This window comes from Sylvia atricapilla, chromosome 1 (genome assembly GCF_009819655.1).
Source record: "Sylvia atricapilla isolate bSylAtr1 chromosome 1, bSylAtr1.pri, whole genome shotgun sequence".
Taxonomy (NCBI): Eukaryota; Metazoa; Chordata; class Aves; order Passeriformes; family Sylviidae; genus Sylvia; species Sylvia atricapilla.
Window position 1 is genome coordinate 75,755,128 of NC_089140.1, and position 20,011 is coordinate 75,775,138.

The window sequence follows — 20,011 nt, forward strand, 5'->3', positions numbered from 1 at the left end:
AGGAGTGTTTTTTCTGTTTTCCTACATTTTAGTAGTGACAATCTTAAAAATACCCAAAAGCCATTGTTATATTTTTAAAATATTTGTAACTGCACCTTATGATGAGCATGATTGGTATGATGACATTGCTTCCTATTTAGCAGAGCTTATGATTATAGAGACTATAAGGATTATGATTCCACTTTTCTAGAAATTTCCTTTACTGCACAATCTGTATTACATTTCCCAGCTTGCTTTTTTACTACCAAGCGGCAACACTTCTGTCATTCCTCTGTGTGTGCAGCATAATGTACATCACTGACAGAATTTGCTACAAAACATAATTTTTCCTTCTGAGTTTTGGCCCTTCTCTGTGTTGAAAAAACCCTCCCCTCCCATTTTTGCTGCTGAAGCTCTTCTGTTATCTCTAAGCCATTATCCTGTCTCCCTTTTTTATCTCTTATCAAAGGTAAGCATATGTTAGTTCTTTTAATATTCCCTTATAACTTGGAAATTCCTAGGCCAAAGGCAATTTTTCTTGCTTTACTGAAAGCTTCCTCTTTTTTTTTTTTTTTTTTTTTTTTTTTTTTTTTTTTTTTTTTTTTTAATATTTATCTATTGACATAATGCCCAGGACAAAATTGCATTGTAGACGTGTCATATTTTCAATACCCAGTTATATGAAGAGATTTAATAATTTCAAGCCACAGCACACAATTATTCTACTAATGAATTTTTGGGGGCTTTCAGGTAGTCTCATCACATCTAAAATCCCATTTGTATTCTTCCAGTCCCTCACCCCTTTTACCATTCCTGCTTTAATGCTTTTTTCATCTATTTAATTATATATGTATTGGAGTTATAAAAAATCTTAACTGATCACAATACCCGACTAAACTCACTTTGATTTCATTTACATTTGTAATGTTTTTAGGCTACCGTTTATTATTTCTGATATGATGGGTGGTATTTATATATCCTAAGTCATCATGGACCTTGAATTTAATGAAATTAAAGAAAATTTAATTGAAAAAAAGAAATCTTAAAGTGAATGCATTTTAAACTATTTAAGATCACGTACACAAATAGTGATCTATCACATTACAAAAAACTGTTATTTCATCCCTTACCTTTCTTCACAATATTTTTCTTTAAAAAAGCCAGTGCTCTAAGTCACTAGGTACTAGAGTAAGCAATGTGCTTTACATCAGCATAGTGTGAGTAGAGACAAATTAAAGTATTTTTATAAAGCTCCTCTATCACCTGGTTATTTCTCCCTATCAAACTAAATAAAATCCCACAAAAAATCAATAGGAATTTTTGAGGAAATGTTTTTTGAGCACAAAGGCACAATGATCAGAAGCCATTAATATTCAAATGCCTAATTTTGGTTGTGCTGATTTTATATTGTCACTGCTTTTTTTATCTTGTACCTTATCCATGGTCTGTGCTTTAGCACTCTTTAAAGTCAATCCTTGGATTTTACCTCTTTGGCATTTGGTCTTAATCCTCCCTGTGTAGCTTTAAAGCAGTCTTCTCCTCCTCTAAAACACACACAGTTTTAGATGTCTTACCTTGCTGATTTCCTGGCTTAAATAACATGATCATAACATCAAGAACAAGCATTTCCCATGATAGGCAGGTTAATCTTCCACTGCATATTGTTAAGACCAGAAAATACATCCTGACTCCTAAGCTTCACAGCCTCCTTAGCATCCTGCCACCTCCCACCCCTTCAGAGCATGCTGTCACACAGGTTTCTCCAGCAGCACAGGACAGCTGTCCACTCCTTTTATTCATGGCATAACAGTCTGAAGCTCCTACAGTTGTCTGCTCTATGGCTCAGGGTCCCTGTTATCCTCACAAGGGTGACCTGCTGTCGCTCATGTACCCAATAGCACTCCATCAAGCACTGCCATTTTCTGTGCTGCAGCAAGAGTCAACTCAGTCTTCCCTGTTGTCCTGCTCTCTTTGCAAGGAGATGAGCCCTCTTCCAGGGGAGTGCTCTGTGAGACCTCGTGAGAGACACACAGCCTCACTGTCTCTCGCAAGGGTGAATGTCCATAGCTCTTGGAGCTCCTAAGAAGTCAGTGTGGACTCTGTGTGAGTCTTACAGGCTTGAATCTTAAAATTTTATAAGCTGAATATTTCTGTCCTGTCTCTTCTATCCTACGTGATATCTAAATACAAATATTCTTCAGAAAACTCAGACAGTATTAACAAAGATATATCCTTCCACATACTCCCTGCCTTCAACAATATAACCTGGAATACACCTCTCTGTTGGAAAGAATATTCAGGCAGACATAAATGTCAATTATTTTTCCCTGTCAGTGAATACAAATTATATCAGTGTCTGGTACTGAGACTTGCCAGGAAGGCCTGTTCAGGAGTTTCTAAAAAATAATTCTGTTTTGTCCCGTATCAACAAGTAAGTTTTCCCCAACTTTTCAAGGAAAATGCCTCTTAGGATTAGTGTACTTATCCATAGTCTGTCTTGCAGGCACTCTGAGCAGTCAAATAAACCAACCTCAGCTGATTCAAACTGCTAGACCATGACTGGAAGGTCTAGACAGCTGTCCTAATACCAGTATTTCAACAGTGTTCCTCTGTGTATCCCAATTTCACAAGAAATGTCAGGCTTTACGTCCCAGATATCTGAGTTTATCTCTGGAAAGTTACTGATTTTTCTGGTTGGAGACATTTTTCCCATTTCTTTTCTTATTCAAAACATTATTTTCCACATTAAGGAGAGAGCTCAGGCTATGTAGTTGGCCTTAGAAAGGGATTAGCTGTTGCCGTCTTATTTACAAAAAATTGCACATTGACCATCAGTGTGTGAAAGAGTGATTTCTACCATTAAAAGGAAACTACATTTTCTTGTGGCCTTTGCCAAAAGCAATCTCCCCTTGAGGTGTCCCAAACAATCTCCATTTCAAGACCAGATATATGGGATCCCATTCACTATTTTCTTGAGCTTTATAGACTTACTGGTACATCTGGGAGCAATTCTGTGTCCAGAAGATCTGCCTGTAAGAGGATTTTCTGCTAGGTGAAACTAGGTAAACTGTATATGAAGAACCAATGAAAGGAGGAAAAATGGGTGTTTGTTTGCAGCTTTTCCTGTAATTTTTTCTTCTTTTGTTTTAGATAATGCATCTCCAATAATTCTGTCTATACTTCTCTCTTCTGTAGTCTAATTAAATATGTAGATTCTTAAAATGAGAGGTGCTGAAACAAGATGCTTAATTTAAGCTTACATGCAGCACATGGAGAGGGAAGGACAGGATGTCTCTAAAGATAGTGCCAAAATTAAAATAAGTAAATAGAAATACTAACAGTGTTAAAGGTGATGACATAATAGTTTTCACACTGTCAGCACAGTGAAGATGAAGACAATGAATTTGGAAGAACTGCTACAGTTCTGCTTTTACCAAATTGTTGAATTTCCATTTCCACAGAAGCCATGAGGAATTCTGCCATAACTACCAGCAGGAGTGGTGATAGTTTTGCAGTGCTTCCTGTGGACTTTGATCTTGTTGACATTTATGCTTAGAAATAGGCATACTGGGGCTGTGCCTGAAGTGAATCACCTGTGTGAATGCTTCCAGACAGACTATCAGATTCTGATTCTACAAATATTCATGCTTAGCTTCACTTCAAATACAACAGGGCTCATACTTAATATGTTTTCTGTATTTTCAAAGGCTCCTGGTGAAAGAGGCCATCCCCTACACAGTGCTTTGAATTAATGCCTGTACTTTTTTCCCTGGCTCATACTGTGATGTGCAGGGTACTCAGGCAAAGTTAGTCTTCCTAAGGGGAAATAAAAGCCAAGTTACTTTCTCATGCTTTGAACTCATTTATTTGTGTGTTGCTGCATATTTAATTTTGGAAGAAATTATAATTTATTAAACATGCAAAGCCTGACAGAGTAATTTTGCTGCTCCTGAGAGAGTATCTTTGGGTAATGATATTTCTAATAAATGGGTTTATATTTTTTTCATAATTCTAATGTCAAGCAAATTTTGAACAAAGAAATGGAAACTAAAATATGGGTAGATAATAATATCATATTCAAGAAAATGTGCCTGCTCAACTATGCAAAAGGATACATGCTGCCTTCAGCAAACCATTTCTGAGGCCTTTCAATTAAAGCTGTAAACTGGTAATGATGCCTGTCAATTGACAAAACAACCTATTTCATCTACAGATAGGATTATTTTTGTGATTTTGATTGAACAAAATGTCTCCAAATGAGCATATCACTTTATTTGTGGCTTTTTTACTCTCCATATCTTCCAGAGCTATTTGCATTCTTTATACCAAGTAGAAATATTTTCTTTGTGACTATGACATATACTCCTTTCTACCATTGCTTCCTTCTAGAGAGGTAAAGAAACATATTCTATCTATATTAGATACAAATATTATATTATATTCCATTCCATCTATATTAGATACAAAAAATATCTCTAATTAGAGATGGAAAAAGCAACTTTTATTCTTTTTCTCACTGGGTTATGTGAAATGACGTGCCACAGGAGTGGTTCTCTAGGCTTTATAATCTTCTGAATGTACTTGTTGTTGAGTGCCATTTTGTTCTTATTGCCTACTGCTCACGAATGGCTTTTTCAGTTTCATCTTGCCTAGTTTTTGAGAGACACTATAAAGGTATGAAGAGACTAACAATGAAAAGGAAATTAGATACTGGCAGCAATTACATCAGAAAAAAAATATTATTCTGTCATGACTACAAACAGTAACATCAAATGTGAAAATAGACTTTAAAATTAATTAGCATTTAAGGGAAATGGGTTTGGGAAAGTTATCACATTGCTTTTAAGCAGCTGTGTTTACAGGTGCATCTCTGCTTTCTATCCTTCACTAGAGAAAAATAAGCAATAAGTAGACATTTCTAGTTTTAAATCTGTTCTATGTTCATATTTCTTGACAAATAAAGACTCAGAAAAAACAAAAGAAAACAAAACAAAGCAAAAACTGTTGCGGTCGGCGGAAGAAATGCCGCAATCAATACGACTGATCAGCAAGACTCAGTTTATTTAGAAGTGTTTACAGAATTTATAGCACACCTAATAAGTTCATGCATAGTACTAAAAGTAAGCATGCTATTGGTTAAATGAAGAAGCGCGAAACTAACTCCCACCTCTGCATTCCTGTTGTTCCTGTTACACATTTTGATACTGTTCAGAAGCACCCTCAAGGACACAGTCTCTGACTATGAAGATAAGGGCTGCTGTAAAGATAAAGGCTGACCAGCCTCCTGTTGCTATCCAGCTGCAGATTGTTTATGTGACCTCTCGCAGCTAGCCATCTCCTACAAAAAACAACAAAATAAAACAAAAAAACCCAATAAAAAACAATGGCATATCCCTTTCTTCACAGGTCCAGTGAAAAATACTAATTCTTTACAAAGGCAAAGTGCTTTTTATTGATCCAATATATGTGTGGGAATAAGCATACTCTTCTCCATCTCCCTTGCTGTTACCCTGCCAAAATCCTTTAGCTCACCTCTTTGTGAGGCTATTTCCAACCCACTGCAGCTACAAATGGATTTAAAGACACTGGATTGTAGCCCTGGTTCATATCTGAGATGTTTGATTTTCTGAAATTCCTTTCCCATGGAATTTTCTGTAAACAAGAGACATGTTTTTGTAACAGCAAATTTCTGCACATATTTTCCCTAGGAAGGACTTCTTTTTGATGTCTCTCTGGTCTGACCAATGTGATTGAAGAGATTTGACTTCCTGTCACCAATCAAACTGGTCTGCGTAGAGTAGTATAAAAGGGGAGACACATCCCAAGAATAAAGGAGTCATTTTCAGCCTTCTGAAGTCAGAGCCTTTGTGGTGTACAACAGTGTCACCGGATGTCATCACCATCCCTACCTCAAGCCCTTTTTTACACACTTTTTCTCTTTTTTCCCTCTAAGCCTATATAGTGCTTCCAAAGTGGCTGATATATGTAATCAGAGTCACAGAAGATGTGCATCAGCTTCTTTGGACTTCAAGGTTTTCAAATAATCTGAACACTAGGAGTGCTAAGTCTTTCATTATGTCCTATTTCCCCTTGAGCATTCCAGCTTGGTAAAAAAAAAAAAAAAAAAAAGAGAGAGAGAAAGAGAAGGAAATAAATCATTCTTAATTGTCTTCATCCTGTGACTATGGTAATAGCTATGAAGAGAAATATAACAAAACTTGAGGTGGCTACACTGCTGCTATGATAAATGAGTAATCTTTACACATTTGCATCTACTTTCTTTAATATTTTTCGCATACAGATATTTCATGGATTGGAAGAATGATGTGGACAGCTATTTTACAATAGACGCCACTGAAGGAACCATTGCTACTAATGAACTACTGGACAGAGAAAGCACAGCACAATACAATTTCTCTATAATTGCAAGTAAAGTTAGTAAGTATGACACAAACTGAATTAATATGCTAATAAGGTATTTTTTCTTCAAATGTAATGCTCAGGTATAAATACAATGTGAAGAGTGCTTGAATTGCCAAGAGTTTATTTAAGAAGGTTCAATGAATATAATTTCCCAGAATTGTGAGGATAATTGTGATGTTCCATCAACCCTGTTTAGTAAGGTTTTGTTAGCAGACTTCACATAACCACAGCTCCCTTAGAAGCTGAAAAACCTTTTGTCAGCATGGAGAGCACAAGGAGCTGTATGGTGTCTTCAAGTACTGACTTTTGATTTTGTAAGTCGCTTCATTTGAAATTTAGTCAAATAACAGGTCTGTCAATGTATTTTTGGAAGGCAGAAAAATTTAAGAGTTGTTTGATACTCAGATAAAGAGTACTGTAAAATTAAGTTAAGATTTAGTGTCCTAAATGAACTAATCTGTGTGCTGCATCTCTGCTTTTGTCTCTTCTCTCTGCCCAAAATTTAATGCCTAATCTCTTCTTTTCTTTTCCTATGTGATTTGTGGTGGGATGATTTAATTTCTTGTCTTTGTGTCTTCTGCATAGGTTTTGGTTTGGTTTTTTGTGGGGTTTTGTTTGTTTGTTTGTTTGTTTGTTTTTGTTTGGTTTTTGTTTTGGTTTGGTTTGGTTTTTTTGTTGTTGTTGTGGTTGGTTGGTTGGTTGGTTCGTTGATTTTAGTTTTGGGGTTTTTTGTTTTGTTTTTTATAAGAAGTCCCTTCTTCCACTATGTCACGTACCTGTAACTTTCTTCATTGCCATCCTTGTGTGTGGCATTTCTCATTCACGGTCTTGTCAAACTGTAACTCTCATAAGAGTTATCTCACGCTTTGAGTACAAGTTTTTTGGTCAATCAGCAGTTGTGTAAAGGGCACAAAATTCTTTCTGTTGACATAAACAGGCTGTACTGTAGAAGAGGGTTCTGCTGTATTTCTTCTCCATTCTATGTTGTTTATGTTGCAGAAAAGGCAAGTTTCTACAGCAAGGAACATGTTTTTCTCAATGTATTTCTTGATTGAGTTAATACATGCTGCTAACAGGAAGAGGGAGATCTAGGAAGCAGACATGATATGTATTATTTGAGATAAAAAACAAAATTCTCATTTGTAGTTATCTTAAAAAGAACCATAGGCTCATTCCTTGGAACCTGAAAATGTGAAGAAAACACCAGTCAAATGAACCCTTGAATTTTACCCATGGATTGGAAAAAACATCCACTGACAGAGAAGCCTAAACTGTCAGAAGTGGTTGACTCCATGGAGACACTTATACAGGTGTATAGTCACAGAAAATCCAGCAGAACCTTAATTTGTTTCCAGAGAAACTGAAAGGCAGGCAGATGGAGAAAGAAGGTCTCATCATAGTCTATGTTTTAGTAAAGCTTAACTATTTAGATTTAGCAGTGGGCAAAGGGCATTTAAGATTTGTAATTTTTTCCTGCAGTAGGAAAACAGCTTTAGTAAACTTGATTTGAATCTGTTTATTATTCCCAAGTGTAATTAAAGATGTCTAAAACTCTGAAATTATTTTTTCATGGGCATATATATACCAGCATGACATTTAAGCAGAGCTGTATGAAACAGTATATATTTTGAGATCCCAAATTTTATCAATTGCTATGTTAAGAATCCGCACGTAAAACATATCTGTGTTTAATTGCAGCATATCCTGAAATATTTATATGTTGACTGTTTTCTATAACGTTAACAACAATTTGCATATCTCTGCTATACTAGTAACTGGCAAAATTGGGGAGGATTTGAGGTATAGTAACTGTCAAAGCATTGTGTGCAGTTGTGTGACTAAGAGTGTAGGAATAAAGGTGGAGGATTGAGGGATGACATGCTGCACAAAAGCAAAAAAAAAAGGTTAGACAAAAAAAAAAAAAGAATTGAGGGGAAATTGCTATATTTGAAGAATTATTGATAGAAAAATTTGCTGTCCAGTGCTGACAGAGAAACTGAAACTGTCATCCCTTATCACAGAGAAAAAACACACTGAGAAGCGCCTTGACATACACATAACTGTGTAAAAAAAGTGGTCCAATATTGAAATTTGCTGCATAAACTTTCTTCGGAAAAGAACAGACAGTATTGTTATTGTTATTGAAGTATTTTGACTTCCTGGTAACCTTATCTCTCTGTAATGGCATACATATATATATATATATATATATATATATATATATCTTTATCTTTATAAAATAAGAATGAGTAAGCAGACTCATAACTAGTAGCAGTCAGATTATGTTATTTAAAAGCTTCCTTGCTAAAATTTTGTTTTCTCATTGCGAGAGAATAGCAACAACAACACCTCCCACACTTTTTAGGCACATCCTAATGGTCATTCTGTAAACTATCTTTTCTTGAATTGTCTCTGAATGGAGATGTTTTTAAGCAGGGGATGGATGATTGTTCTGCAGACATGCTGATGATGAGACAGACATGAAGGCAGCTGAAAGCAGAACATCCCTAAATCATTCATAAGTATGAAGTTCAGGGTTTATATAGAACAAAGTGCTTGAGCAGGTAGAGGAGGTTTCAGAGTCACGCAGTTTTCCCCCAATTCGCTTCCCAATTCCTCTGTACTTCTTTTCATTACATTACTATATTTCATTGTAGATTGTTGTCTTGTTTCTTAATTTTTAGAATAACTCAGCATCCTAGTAGCCTGCATGGTTTCTGTTTTTGAACTTTTTTGATGTCACAGAACCTATTCAGACTAATATATTAAACATGGCTCTCATTCATTTCAAGCACAAAGGCTAGCTGGCATGAAGTAGCTTATTTCTATGACTTCTTACCTTCCAGAGTCTCCACATGTAAATGAATCCTTTAAGAGTGGTCCACAAGACACTGGTTACTCTAGGCCAAAACTGTACCAAGAGCTGCCATAAGAGCATAATGGTATAAAAAAAAATCACAGCCCAGTGTACAAAATTCCTCCATATGCTGCTTAGTATGGAAGGAATTTTTGGATTTTACAAAAGAGGAGATAGATTAAATGCATAAGAGCTTCTGCTTTCCTGTCCTCAAGGCATAATTTTAGGGTAAAAATAAAGTAATAATCCTTTCTGTCCAAAACATCTTCCCAACTCAGTTATGCCTAGCTGTCAAATTTTGTGAATGTTAGAGAAACTTCACCTTACATCTCAAGATAAGGTTATCTTCTCCTGTATACCATAACTGGGATTAAGGAATCAGCAGTTCTTCTCAATAGTCAATATCTACTTTCTCAGGTACCTTGGATCTTCACAAGTTCGTTATCCAAAGAACGTTACATGTTTTCTATTCCAGTAATAGCTTTGAACCACTAAGATGTCGACAAATTATGACAATTAAGCAAAAAATAGGAAGCAGGATGGTCACTGTTTTAGAGGCAGAAAAAACAAGAGAAGATGAAGTAAATTAATTAAGTTGATAAAATAAATTAACAAAGCTAATTAATTTTCCTATACCTTTCAAGTAGAATTGAAGCATGAAATCAGTTTCTTAATTTCTAGGCTCATGATTTAGCCAGTTTGTCTTCTCATCTGTGCAATCTGGGTTTAAAAGGCATAAGCAGATGTTTTTAGTGACTCACTCACTGATACCAGCATGTGCATCAGTATTGTGTTCACAGAGTTTATAAAGACTTGATTTTGAAAGAAACAGCAATCAAAAAGGCAGAGAAAATGGAGGTCAAGTCTGCATAGTAGTATTTTAAATGCAATTGTCCATGCTTGTTCACATCAAGTATTATAGGTCTTTGGTATTATATATGAATTCAAAGCTGTTTACAATCTTCTCCCAGTCTTCATTTACATGCACAAGTAGTTAAAGTGATGTCAGTGCAAACCAGAAAGAAAATCACACAAATAAAATGAAAACCTGAAATAGGTTCATCTTAGGCTCTAGTAATTCTGTTTGCTTTCATATCAGACTTTTCCAGACCATTTATGCAAGGTAAAATTCTAGTTTGCTGAAATACTTAGGAAGAGATGATTTTGGCTTCTAATGTATCTTTCAAAGAACCACACAAAATAAATCAGATACCATCAGTGAGAAATAAATGTAAAAAGTGTACTCATATTCACGTATATTTCCAGAGCATGCTGTCCCGTTGTGATTTTGAGGGAGAAAAAACAGCAAATCCTTTTGTTAATATTATATATATATATAGGTCACATACTACGTAAACTGTTGCCAAAAGCAGAAAAAAGTAATTTTTACAAGGTACTTCACAAAAATATGACCTAAAAGACTTCTTAAAGAAACTGACAGGTCTAACAGAAATTATCAAAATCATCTGATAATTCCATAAATGTGATGCATAAATTTTGAATACATTCACTGTTTTATTAACAAGGCATGGTGAACATATTCCTAAAAGGATATGAACATCTATGCCTGTATTATAGTGGCGATACATTAATCTCTAATCTGTTTGAAGAATATCTCCTGTACCCTGTTTCTCAGTGTTGTACCTTAAAATGAACATACACACACTAAAAACCATCTAAAACAAAACCTGAACTACTCCATGTGAGTTGATGTGTCCTTTTCAGCGAGTACTTCTAGGAGGGAAGTTTTAGGCCAGATTGTTTCTCCCAGTAGCTGTGTAAACTTGACCTGTTCAGGGATTTTCTGATCTCTCTATAGAGGTCCTGCCCTCTCCTGAATAAAATAACTTCTTTGTATTTTTCTTTTATTTTCTAGTATACAAAAGAACTAATTTAACTGTGAACAAGTGCTCTAGATTTCTTCCAGCTCTTCAGGCACTTAAAGAATCAGTGCTTAATTCCTAGTTGCTAGACCAAACTGTGCCTTTGATTGTACTGCACAATGCCTTTCTCCAGAGAGACATTCTGCAAGTAGGGATGATGTTGAATTGGAAAGGAATGAGAATTCAGACATGTCATTATGTATTTTCTCTATTAAATATTAAAAAAATCTCAATAAAATTCATAGGTAGGGACTACAAATGTGTAATCTGCTTATTGTATTTTTGTTGTCTTCTAGATTCCAAGCTGACTTTATAGCATGCTCAGTTTATCCACTACTTGTAAAAATGTAAAACAATGTTCATCTTTCAGCTAGTCTTATGTAACTAGGAAATCATTGGGCAATACCTTTGGTTTTGACAGAGGTCTCCTGAAACTACTACTGCATTTAGTAGTTCCCAAGATTAAGGAGGAAATCATGCATTTTTTTTTACAGTGACAAAGTGAAGAGACTTAGACCCTTGCTGTGCTAGTTATAAGCAAAAGAGATGTCAAGGATTATACAAACTGCAAAGAAAGTGCCCAATTCAAATAATGTGAAGTGTCCATTGAGGGCCATTAAGATGATCAGAGGGTTGGAGCATGTCTCCTATGAAGACAGGCTGAGACAATTGAGCTTTTACAGCCTGGAGAAGAGAACACTCTGGGATGACCTGATCGAGGCCTTCCAGTACCTGACGGAAGCCTACAAGAAAGATGGACTTTTTGACAGCAGCATGTGGTGACAGAACAAGGGGGAATGGCTTCAAACTGAAAGAGTGTAGATTTGGATTGGATATGAGGTAGAAATTTATTACAGTGGGGGTGCTGAGGCACTGGCATAGGTTGATCAGAGGGGTTGTGGGTGGCCCATCACTGGAAGTGTTCAAGGCAAAGTTTGAAGGGACTTTGAGCAATCTGGTCTAGTGGAAGGTGTTTGTGCTTGTGGCAGGGGGCTTGGAGCTCAATAATCTTTCAAGTTTCTTCCCACCCAAGCCATTCTATGACTCTGTGATTCTATGACTCTATGATTCTATGATTTATTCCTGAAGGTTCAAGACAACTCCTCTTGTACTTAAACATGGGTCCATGTTGTTATTCCAACACCACCCTGATTTATCGCACAGATTTTTTTCACTAGTTAAGTGTTTCTGCCACTCATCTTAGGGGAAAAAGGGTAAAATAATGACACTTTGACTCACCAGCTATACTATTTTCCATGTATTTGCTATTTTTCAGAAGGTCTTAGCATAAAGTAAAAGAGAACATTATCTTCTTTGTATTGAACTAGTGTCTCTGTTTTGTCAGACATTGCATTTGTGAGTAAACTTGTTTATAAAATACATCTAGTGTATTTAGTGATGAAGACTATAGAGGAAGGACAGTGGAAAGAAACATGGTGTATATTGTTGTTTAACATTACTTTTGAACAAGAGCTTTTGCTGCCTGCAAACACTTTTGCAGTTAAAGAAATACCTTCCACAACATGGACAAATAGTTGAATGCTAGCTGTGCATGTTTCACTGCTAAGTTTAACACTGACTCTCTCTGGCTTTCAGCAAGATTTTGTTTTTTCATATCTTTCTCTCTTTCTCCACCTTCTAAATTGGTATTATCTACTTGTCTCCTTAATATCTTGAAGATGTAAACAATGGCTGGGCAATAAATATTGATTTTCTGCATTTAGCTGTGGAAAACAGAATTCAGTTTTAATCATTGGAAGTGTTTTCCACAGGCTTAGTGAAAAGTGGTCTGAGAAAAGTTTGCATCCTTAATAACAGGTACAACTTCCCTTTTTTTTTTCTTATTTATGCTCTGATAAACATAATCAGGATGATTGATTCCTTAACCCACGAAGAGCAATGGATCAAGGTCTAGTACAAATTGACAAATTTGGTTCTGTTTTCTTCTTAGTTCAAATCAGAAATAAATGGAAGTCAGGGGCTTTTGGGAGTGACAGTTCTGAGGTCATAAGTTTATGACAGCTTATGAGACTGGTGATGACAACAAACATAACACTTTTCTTCTAAAATTATTTGTAGGTAACCCGTTATTGACCAGCAAAGTCAATGTTATAATAAATGTTTTGGATGTCAACGAGTTTCCTCCTGAAATTTCAGTTCCATATGAGACATCTGTATGTGAAAATGCCAAGCCAGGACAGGTATTTCAAATTTGTGATGCTTGCTCTTTTGCTCTTTCTTACCTTAATTTTTATAGCAGTAGAAATTTCTAGGTTTAAAAATTACATCGTGGTCAGAATTCTTCTACAAACAAAATGTCTGTGTTGGAAATACATATTGGAATTCTGTTTGCTGACTTTTATGGTCTATTTACAGCCTATTTTTTTAAATTTTCTCCGATTAGATGGCCTGAGACACTCTTTACTGTGTATTTAATAGCTATGAGAGGAGAATGAATCGTTTTCTTAACTGTGACAGAAGTTGTAGCATATAAAGTGAAGCATAACCATTCAACCAAAAGCCATCACTAGCATTTTAATATAAACAATAAATTATAAATACCATTAATATGCAGTAAATCTTTCTGATTTTCATCAGATATGTCAAAGAAGACCTTCTGAGTTCTCTGGTGGTTACAGGAGTCAGACGTTTTTCCTCCTTTGTCCAGTGTATTAAGGGAATAAGAGTAATTCAGCAAGATTTCACTTTCAACAGTTTAATTTGATGTTCACTTTGAACTTCAACGAAATTGCTTCTTTTAGAAGAGTGAATTGACTTCAAAATTGATCTGGTTTCAGGTGATACAGATCATCACTGCAGCAGATAAAGATTTGTCACCAGCTGGTCAAAGGTTTTCCTTCAAACTGTCATCTGAGGCTTCCAACAAACCAAACTTCACAGTCCATGACTACAGAAGTAAGTTGGTTACCCATATCTCTCTTCCAGAGCAGCAGGCTGTAGTTACAATGACAAATATGTTTACTTTCAATTACACTTGTGTCCACATACCTAAATTTTTTTAGACATTTCTAATTGCTAAACTCTCTGGGACTTTCATTAATATAAATTCAGGTCTTGCACCTTTTCTTATTTTTAGGGGCAGGAATTGTCAGAACACCAAAGGCTGAGATTTCCCTACAGGCCTTCAAAAACACTGCTACCTGTTTTATTTTCTTCCTTTTATCATTCAGTATCTCAGGAAGAATCCCTATGCCAATGCAGGTATACTTTTAAACAAGGAGCTATTGCTGTCTTGTTTAAATACTATGACGTTTCTAACCATTTTCAAAGTACCCAGATATTGTGCTTTCTTGAGGATACGTAGCCCTGAAGAAGAGTTCTAAATATGTACAATGCTGCTGAAGTAAAACCCCTTAGTAACTCGGAGATTTATACAACCAACATCTTTGATTTGTCTTCCAATTTTCATCATAAAGATTTTTTTTTCCCTATTAACTTGAGATTCTTTGTTTGATGTCAAAGAACAAGCCATGACCAAAAAAAAAAAAGATTTACATTGCACTTCAAAGAAAAAACACCTAAAACTATCCAAGAAAGTTCAAAAACATTTGACTGTACAGGTTATAAGTATCACTATCTAAAAAGTACATAATTCTTAATTGTTTTAATTGCTGTTTTCAATTTAAATTTGAGGCTACATTGATTGTGAGGTAAAGGTTATTTTTTCGTCTGTTTCCTAAAATATCCTTTAACTTCACCAAGGTTGTTTTTTGGTTTTGGTTTTGTTTTTTTTTTTTCAAATAATTACAAACTTCTGCTTTAAATAGATGTCTTCTCAGATAATTTTAACAGATTTAATGAATCAAAAGAATCTTTAAACTTAGTAAGTCTGTACAGTAATTACTGCTTTTGCAAAGTATGCTTAGCATATGAGTTTTGTGAGGAAATTGTTCAAATATTATTAGATAATTAAATTTCCCTGATTAAACCAATAATGTTGACACTGAGATGACTTTGAATCTCAGTAACCTGTTAATGAAGCTTTGTTACTGTATAAAAACAAGTGCAATATTCTGATAAAAAATGGAAACCACCAAGATACAGACTTTTAAAAGCATTTCTTAAGGCTTAAAAGAAAAGAAGAAAAAAGAATGTTATTTGTTACAATGTAAAGAAAGAAAACCCAAAAAAACATAAAAATAATATTTCATTATCCATGATTTACAGAGGTATTAGAAAAAGATCTGTCCAAACAAAAACTCTGTCTTTACTATGTGTTCTACTTTTTGTTTGCAAAAAGACTTTCCTTTGGAGGAAGGTCTGCTCTGCCCACAATTTAAAAGTGTAATAGTACAACCTTAGTTTTACTATGGAAATATTTTAAAAACAAGTACTATTTTCTTTTAAGTTAGCAATTATGTTAGTAACAAGCAGGTACTTTGCAAGGTACCTGCAATTTTTTTTTTCTATTTTTTGAGGACACAGTGTTGTTCACTGTGGTACAGTTAATGCTTTTATAAATAAAGGTGGTATTTAAAATTTTTAAATTAATCAAGAATCTCTAATCCCCGTGCTGTTCTATACAACTGAAAATCGGGGGTGGTCTAATATTTCAGCAGGTGTAACACTCTTGTGCTGCACCTAAGAGAAGCCAGGCCCCACGCTTCAGAATATAACTTAATGAGAACTGGAGAGAGACAGAAGCTCAAGGCTGCCCTTTCAGGAACACTGAGATCAATCCACTGTGTTCATAGAAGCAACGACCTGGTGGAGCTGGAGTGCTTCCAAACGGACTGCAGATTTCTCTCTTCCTGCCTTGCTGGTCTCACTCTGCTCGCTAAAGGGCATCTTCCACTGCTCATTCAAGAGACAGAATTTCCTTTTCTCACCCATATCCTATAAATTAACTTATTGCAAACAGATTGAAGAACCAGAAGCTGTCTCAGCTTCTCTAGGCTCTTCTGCGTAGAGTTCAAACACCAGCCTGTGTTCATATTCTCAAAAGAACTTTGAACAATTGGAAGGAGTCATAAAAGAGCAACAAAAACTGCTCAAATTAAAAGAGTTTAGAGGTTGATCTGTGTTGTGGTTTTGAAAACAAACCAAGTAAGAGGCTCTGAGTCAGAAATAAAATTTAATGAGAAGAAAAGGAAAATAAAATAGAATAAAATAAAATAAAATAAATACAAAAAGAAAAACCACTGACAGAGTCAGAATACAACCTGATCAGGGTGATGGAAACAGTCCAGACGAGGTGGTCTTCCTGAAACAGAAATCTTGTAGAAAGGTCTGGTAGCTCCAGTCCTCTGGGAATCCAGTGGGTGAGGGCTGCTTCTACTGTCCCAAATCCCAGCTTATATCCAGGTGAGAATGCTTGGCTCTTCCCCATGGGCGGAGCATCTCACAATGGGATGATGAGTCATGGAAGAGGGCCTTGATGGCCCATTAAAGAGAGAGATAACTCCCGGAGGGAGTTATCTCTGAGTCATGCAAAAGGCATTGATGGGCCATTAACTGAAGATGGTGATAGAATACATCCTAAACTACAACCCAGGACAATCTGACTGAGTCTTCTCAAAGGAGGATAGAAAGCAGTTTAGATGTGCTGTAAGAAATTAAAGTGATCTTCAGTGATTCAATTAGAAGAAAAAATAAAATAATATAAATAATTTAAATAATAAAAATACAGAAAAAATAATAACAATAAGACTGAATGTCTTCCAATTAGTGCTTAAACTTTTTATACAGTGTAGGTGATTAATCATAGAGAGAAATAAAAAGTTGAAGATGGAAGCTTGTTTGATTCAAACTATTCTGAGACATTTTTTTTTTTCAAAACTAAGTGTAACAGGACTTGACCTGTCCATGCCTGATTTGATAAAAAGAAGGTGTTTGAAGCATTTTTTTAGCTGTACACCTTATCAGTGATGTCTGATCATAGCATACTTAATTTTGGATATTTAGTGTTTCCTCTTATTGTTCTTAATCAGAACTCCATACCAGTATTTGAGTGTGAAATTCAGAGCCCTTAATCCTTCTATCTCATAACAAACCTCTCAGGCATGAAAACCATTGTGTGACATCTCATAAAAAATATAATAAAGAATATGGGTTAGATGGAAAACTGGTAATTGCAGCACGTTATTTTCATTTAGTTCTGTCATCTCATTAATTCCCTGCTAAATTAATTTTGGTTTTGCTTTTAATGTAATTCTTTTAATCTTTACTTCATTTCCTTGCTACTTTGCTTGATTCTGGAAAAGCAGAAATAACTAACTGGGAAGAAATGACAAAGTCTAGAAGTGGACTAATTGATGGAAACTGTACTGATTTTCAAGTACTCAGTTCATTTCTCAAGTAATTTTTGATGGGGCAGGAAAGCTAAAATAATTGCATATTGTCCACATATATTACTTTGTATTTTTAAGAAAATTAATTAGTTGATAGAGACATAATTCTAAATTTATATGCAATCAAAATCCTTTGGACCACAGGCTTGGAATATAGGGAGATCAAGGGAAAAGTACTGAAATGTCTTCAGAATCATACTTGTAACGTCTTATTTGGTTTTTTGTTTGTTTGTTTGTTTGTTTTGTTTTTTTACTTTTTTTTAAATATTCTTTGACATTTTAGCTCTTAAAAGGTTTACAAGAAAAGGTATATTGTTTAAGGCTCTGCAAAAAACTGTGCCAGTTGGGATACAATACCGTCCTGTAATGGCAAAGCATGGCAATTACATAATGCATGTAATTCATCAAGTTTCAAATATGAAATACCGGCCTATTACTGAAGGTGATACAAGCTACAATATGAAATTAAGTACACAATAAAAATCTGCTAATGACTGTCATATTTTACAGACAACACAGCAGGGATTGAAACCAGGAGAAATGGCTACAGCAGAAGGCAGCAAGAGCTGTACCTTCTTCCAATAGTAATAGAAGACAGCAGTTATCCTGTCCAGAGCAGCACAAACACTTTGACTATCCGTGTTTGCAGATGTGATTCTGATGGCACCATCCAGTCCTGCAACGTGGAAGCAATCTTCTTACCAGTCGGCCTCAGCACAGGAGCTCTGATTGCAATCTTGTTGTGTATTGTTATACTTCTAGGTTAGTCCTCATGAAACACTACAAAGTACTTTACTCTGATCATTCACTAGCTACACCTAGTTTTTAACAAAAGCTATGGAAAATGTGTGCCAGTTTATTTCTAGAAGAATATCCCAAAGCACTGATCATGACCATGAATCTGCTAATCAATACAATATCTCTTTATGGATTAAGAGAATCAGCTTTCAGTGGAACCCAAATAATCTTTTCTTTGAAATTATTTGAAATGTCTTTCTTGAAAGATGAATTTTTTAGATTATTATTAAGGTAGGGAAGTCCTACTGACAGTAACAGGAGTAAGGACATAGTAAGAGCTTTTATTTAATTCTTCATGCCCACTTAAGCAAAAGGAGAATGAAGAAATGGAAGAGAAGAAAATAATTTTAACATAGTCTGTTACTGGCCACATCCATATAAGGCTTCACAGGACATTTTATTTTATTTCAGGCAGACATGGATTTCATAAGGTGGCATTGTAATTTGTTCTACTTTATACTTAAATACTTGCTTACTTACAGCATATCCAAACCAGTTAGTACTCATTTGCATCTTACTTGCAATATAGCCTTAATCCACTGCTAATGAAATAAAACCAAATTTATAGCTGGTGCCCTCCAGGCACAATGGGGGCTGCAGAATTCAGACTTACAGATGCTGGCCTATGTCTCATTTTGAATCTAGTGGCTTCCAAGGTCCCATGGTTGCGTACCCAAAATAGCTCCTGACGCAGAATATAACCTGTGGATACTTCATTGTGTTTGGATGATGCAGGTGCCACTTAATTACAAAAGGATCAGGGTAGCATAAATAGCTTCTGAGTAAGAGTGGGTAAAAGGATTTCTGCTCTGTGACAAAAAAATATGTTGTGAGAAAAATACTTTTTTCGAATTCGAACAAGAATGGTCACACTTTCCGTGGAGTAGCAGTTAAATTCACAAATACACTCATTCTGAAGAATTTAAAACAAAGTCAAACCACCAAATAAACAAAATAACTTATGTAATTTTTTTTGAAGCAAGAAGGATGCTGTCTCCATTGCCATAATTCCAGTTAGAGCAGGATGGATACCCTACAGCTTCTCTGGGCAACATATTTCATTGCTTGACATCCCAATGATAAAGAAGCCCTTTTATCTTACATTTTAATGGAATTTTCCGCATTTCAGTTTGTGCCCATTGCCTCTTGTCCAGTGACACAATACCCCTCAGAAAAGCCTGCCTCTCTCTTTACTTCCATCCATCAGGTACTTATTCACATTGATAAGATCCTCCCGTGCCTTCTCCATAATGAGCAGACCTGGCTCTTTTAGCCTCTCCTTGTGTGGAAGATGTTCCCATCCCTTAATCATCTTTGTGATTCTACACTGGACTCACTTCAGGGAGTCCATGTCTGTCTTGTAATGAGGAGCCCAGAGCTGGGCCCAGAACTCCAAGTGTTCATAAGCAGAGCTGAGCAGGGAACAGTGACCACCTCACTAGACATGCTAGCAAGGTTTCTCCTAGTGCAGTTCTGAATGCTGTTGATCTTCTTTGACACAAGGGCACATTTATGGCTCATGGTGAACTTGTCCACCAGGATCACAAGGCCTCATCTATCTTGCTGCATTTTGGTCAGCTGGTCAATAGCATCTACAGTATTCAGTTACTCCTCTCTGTGTGAGGAACTTAGAATTTCTATTTGTTGAGCATCATGGATTTTTTTTTTTGTCCACTCCCTCAGCCTGATGAGGTCTCTTTGAACAGTGGCACATTCACTCTTTTTTATTGACTGAAGGATTGCTGAGGGTGCACTCAATC

At 35.7% G+C, this 20,011-nt stretch overlaps 1 protein-coding gene across 1 annotated transcript in view; it reads left to right on the forward strand.

Moving 5' to 3' along the window:
- CDH12 (cadherin 12) overlaps positions 1-20,011 on the forward strand; it is a 71,359-nt gene that overhangs the window by 48,611 nt on the left and 2,737 nt on the right. Inside the window, exons 4-7 of the mRNA XM_066326290.1 lie at positions 6,281-6,417; positions 13,222-13,343; positions 13,941-14,058; positions 17,964-18,215. Coding sequence (XP_066182387.1) covers positions 6,281-6,417; positions 13,222-13,343; positions 13,941-14,058; positions 17,964-18,215 — 629 coding nt within the window. The remainder of the gene's footprint in view (positions 1-6,280; positions 6,418-13,221; positions 13,344-13,940; positions 14,059-17,963; positions 18,216-20,011) is intronic.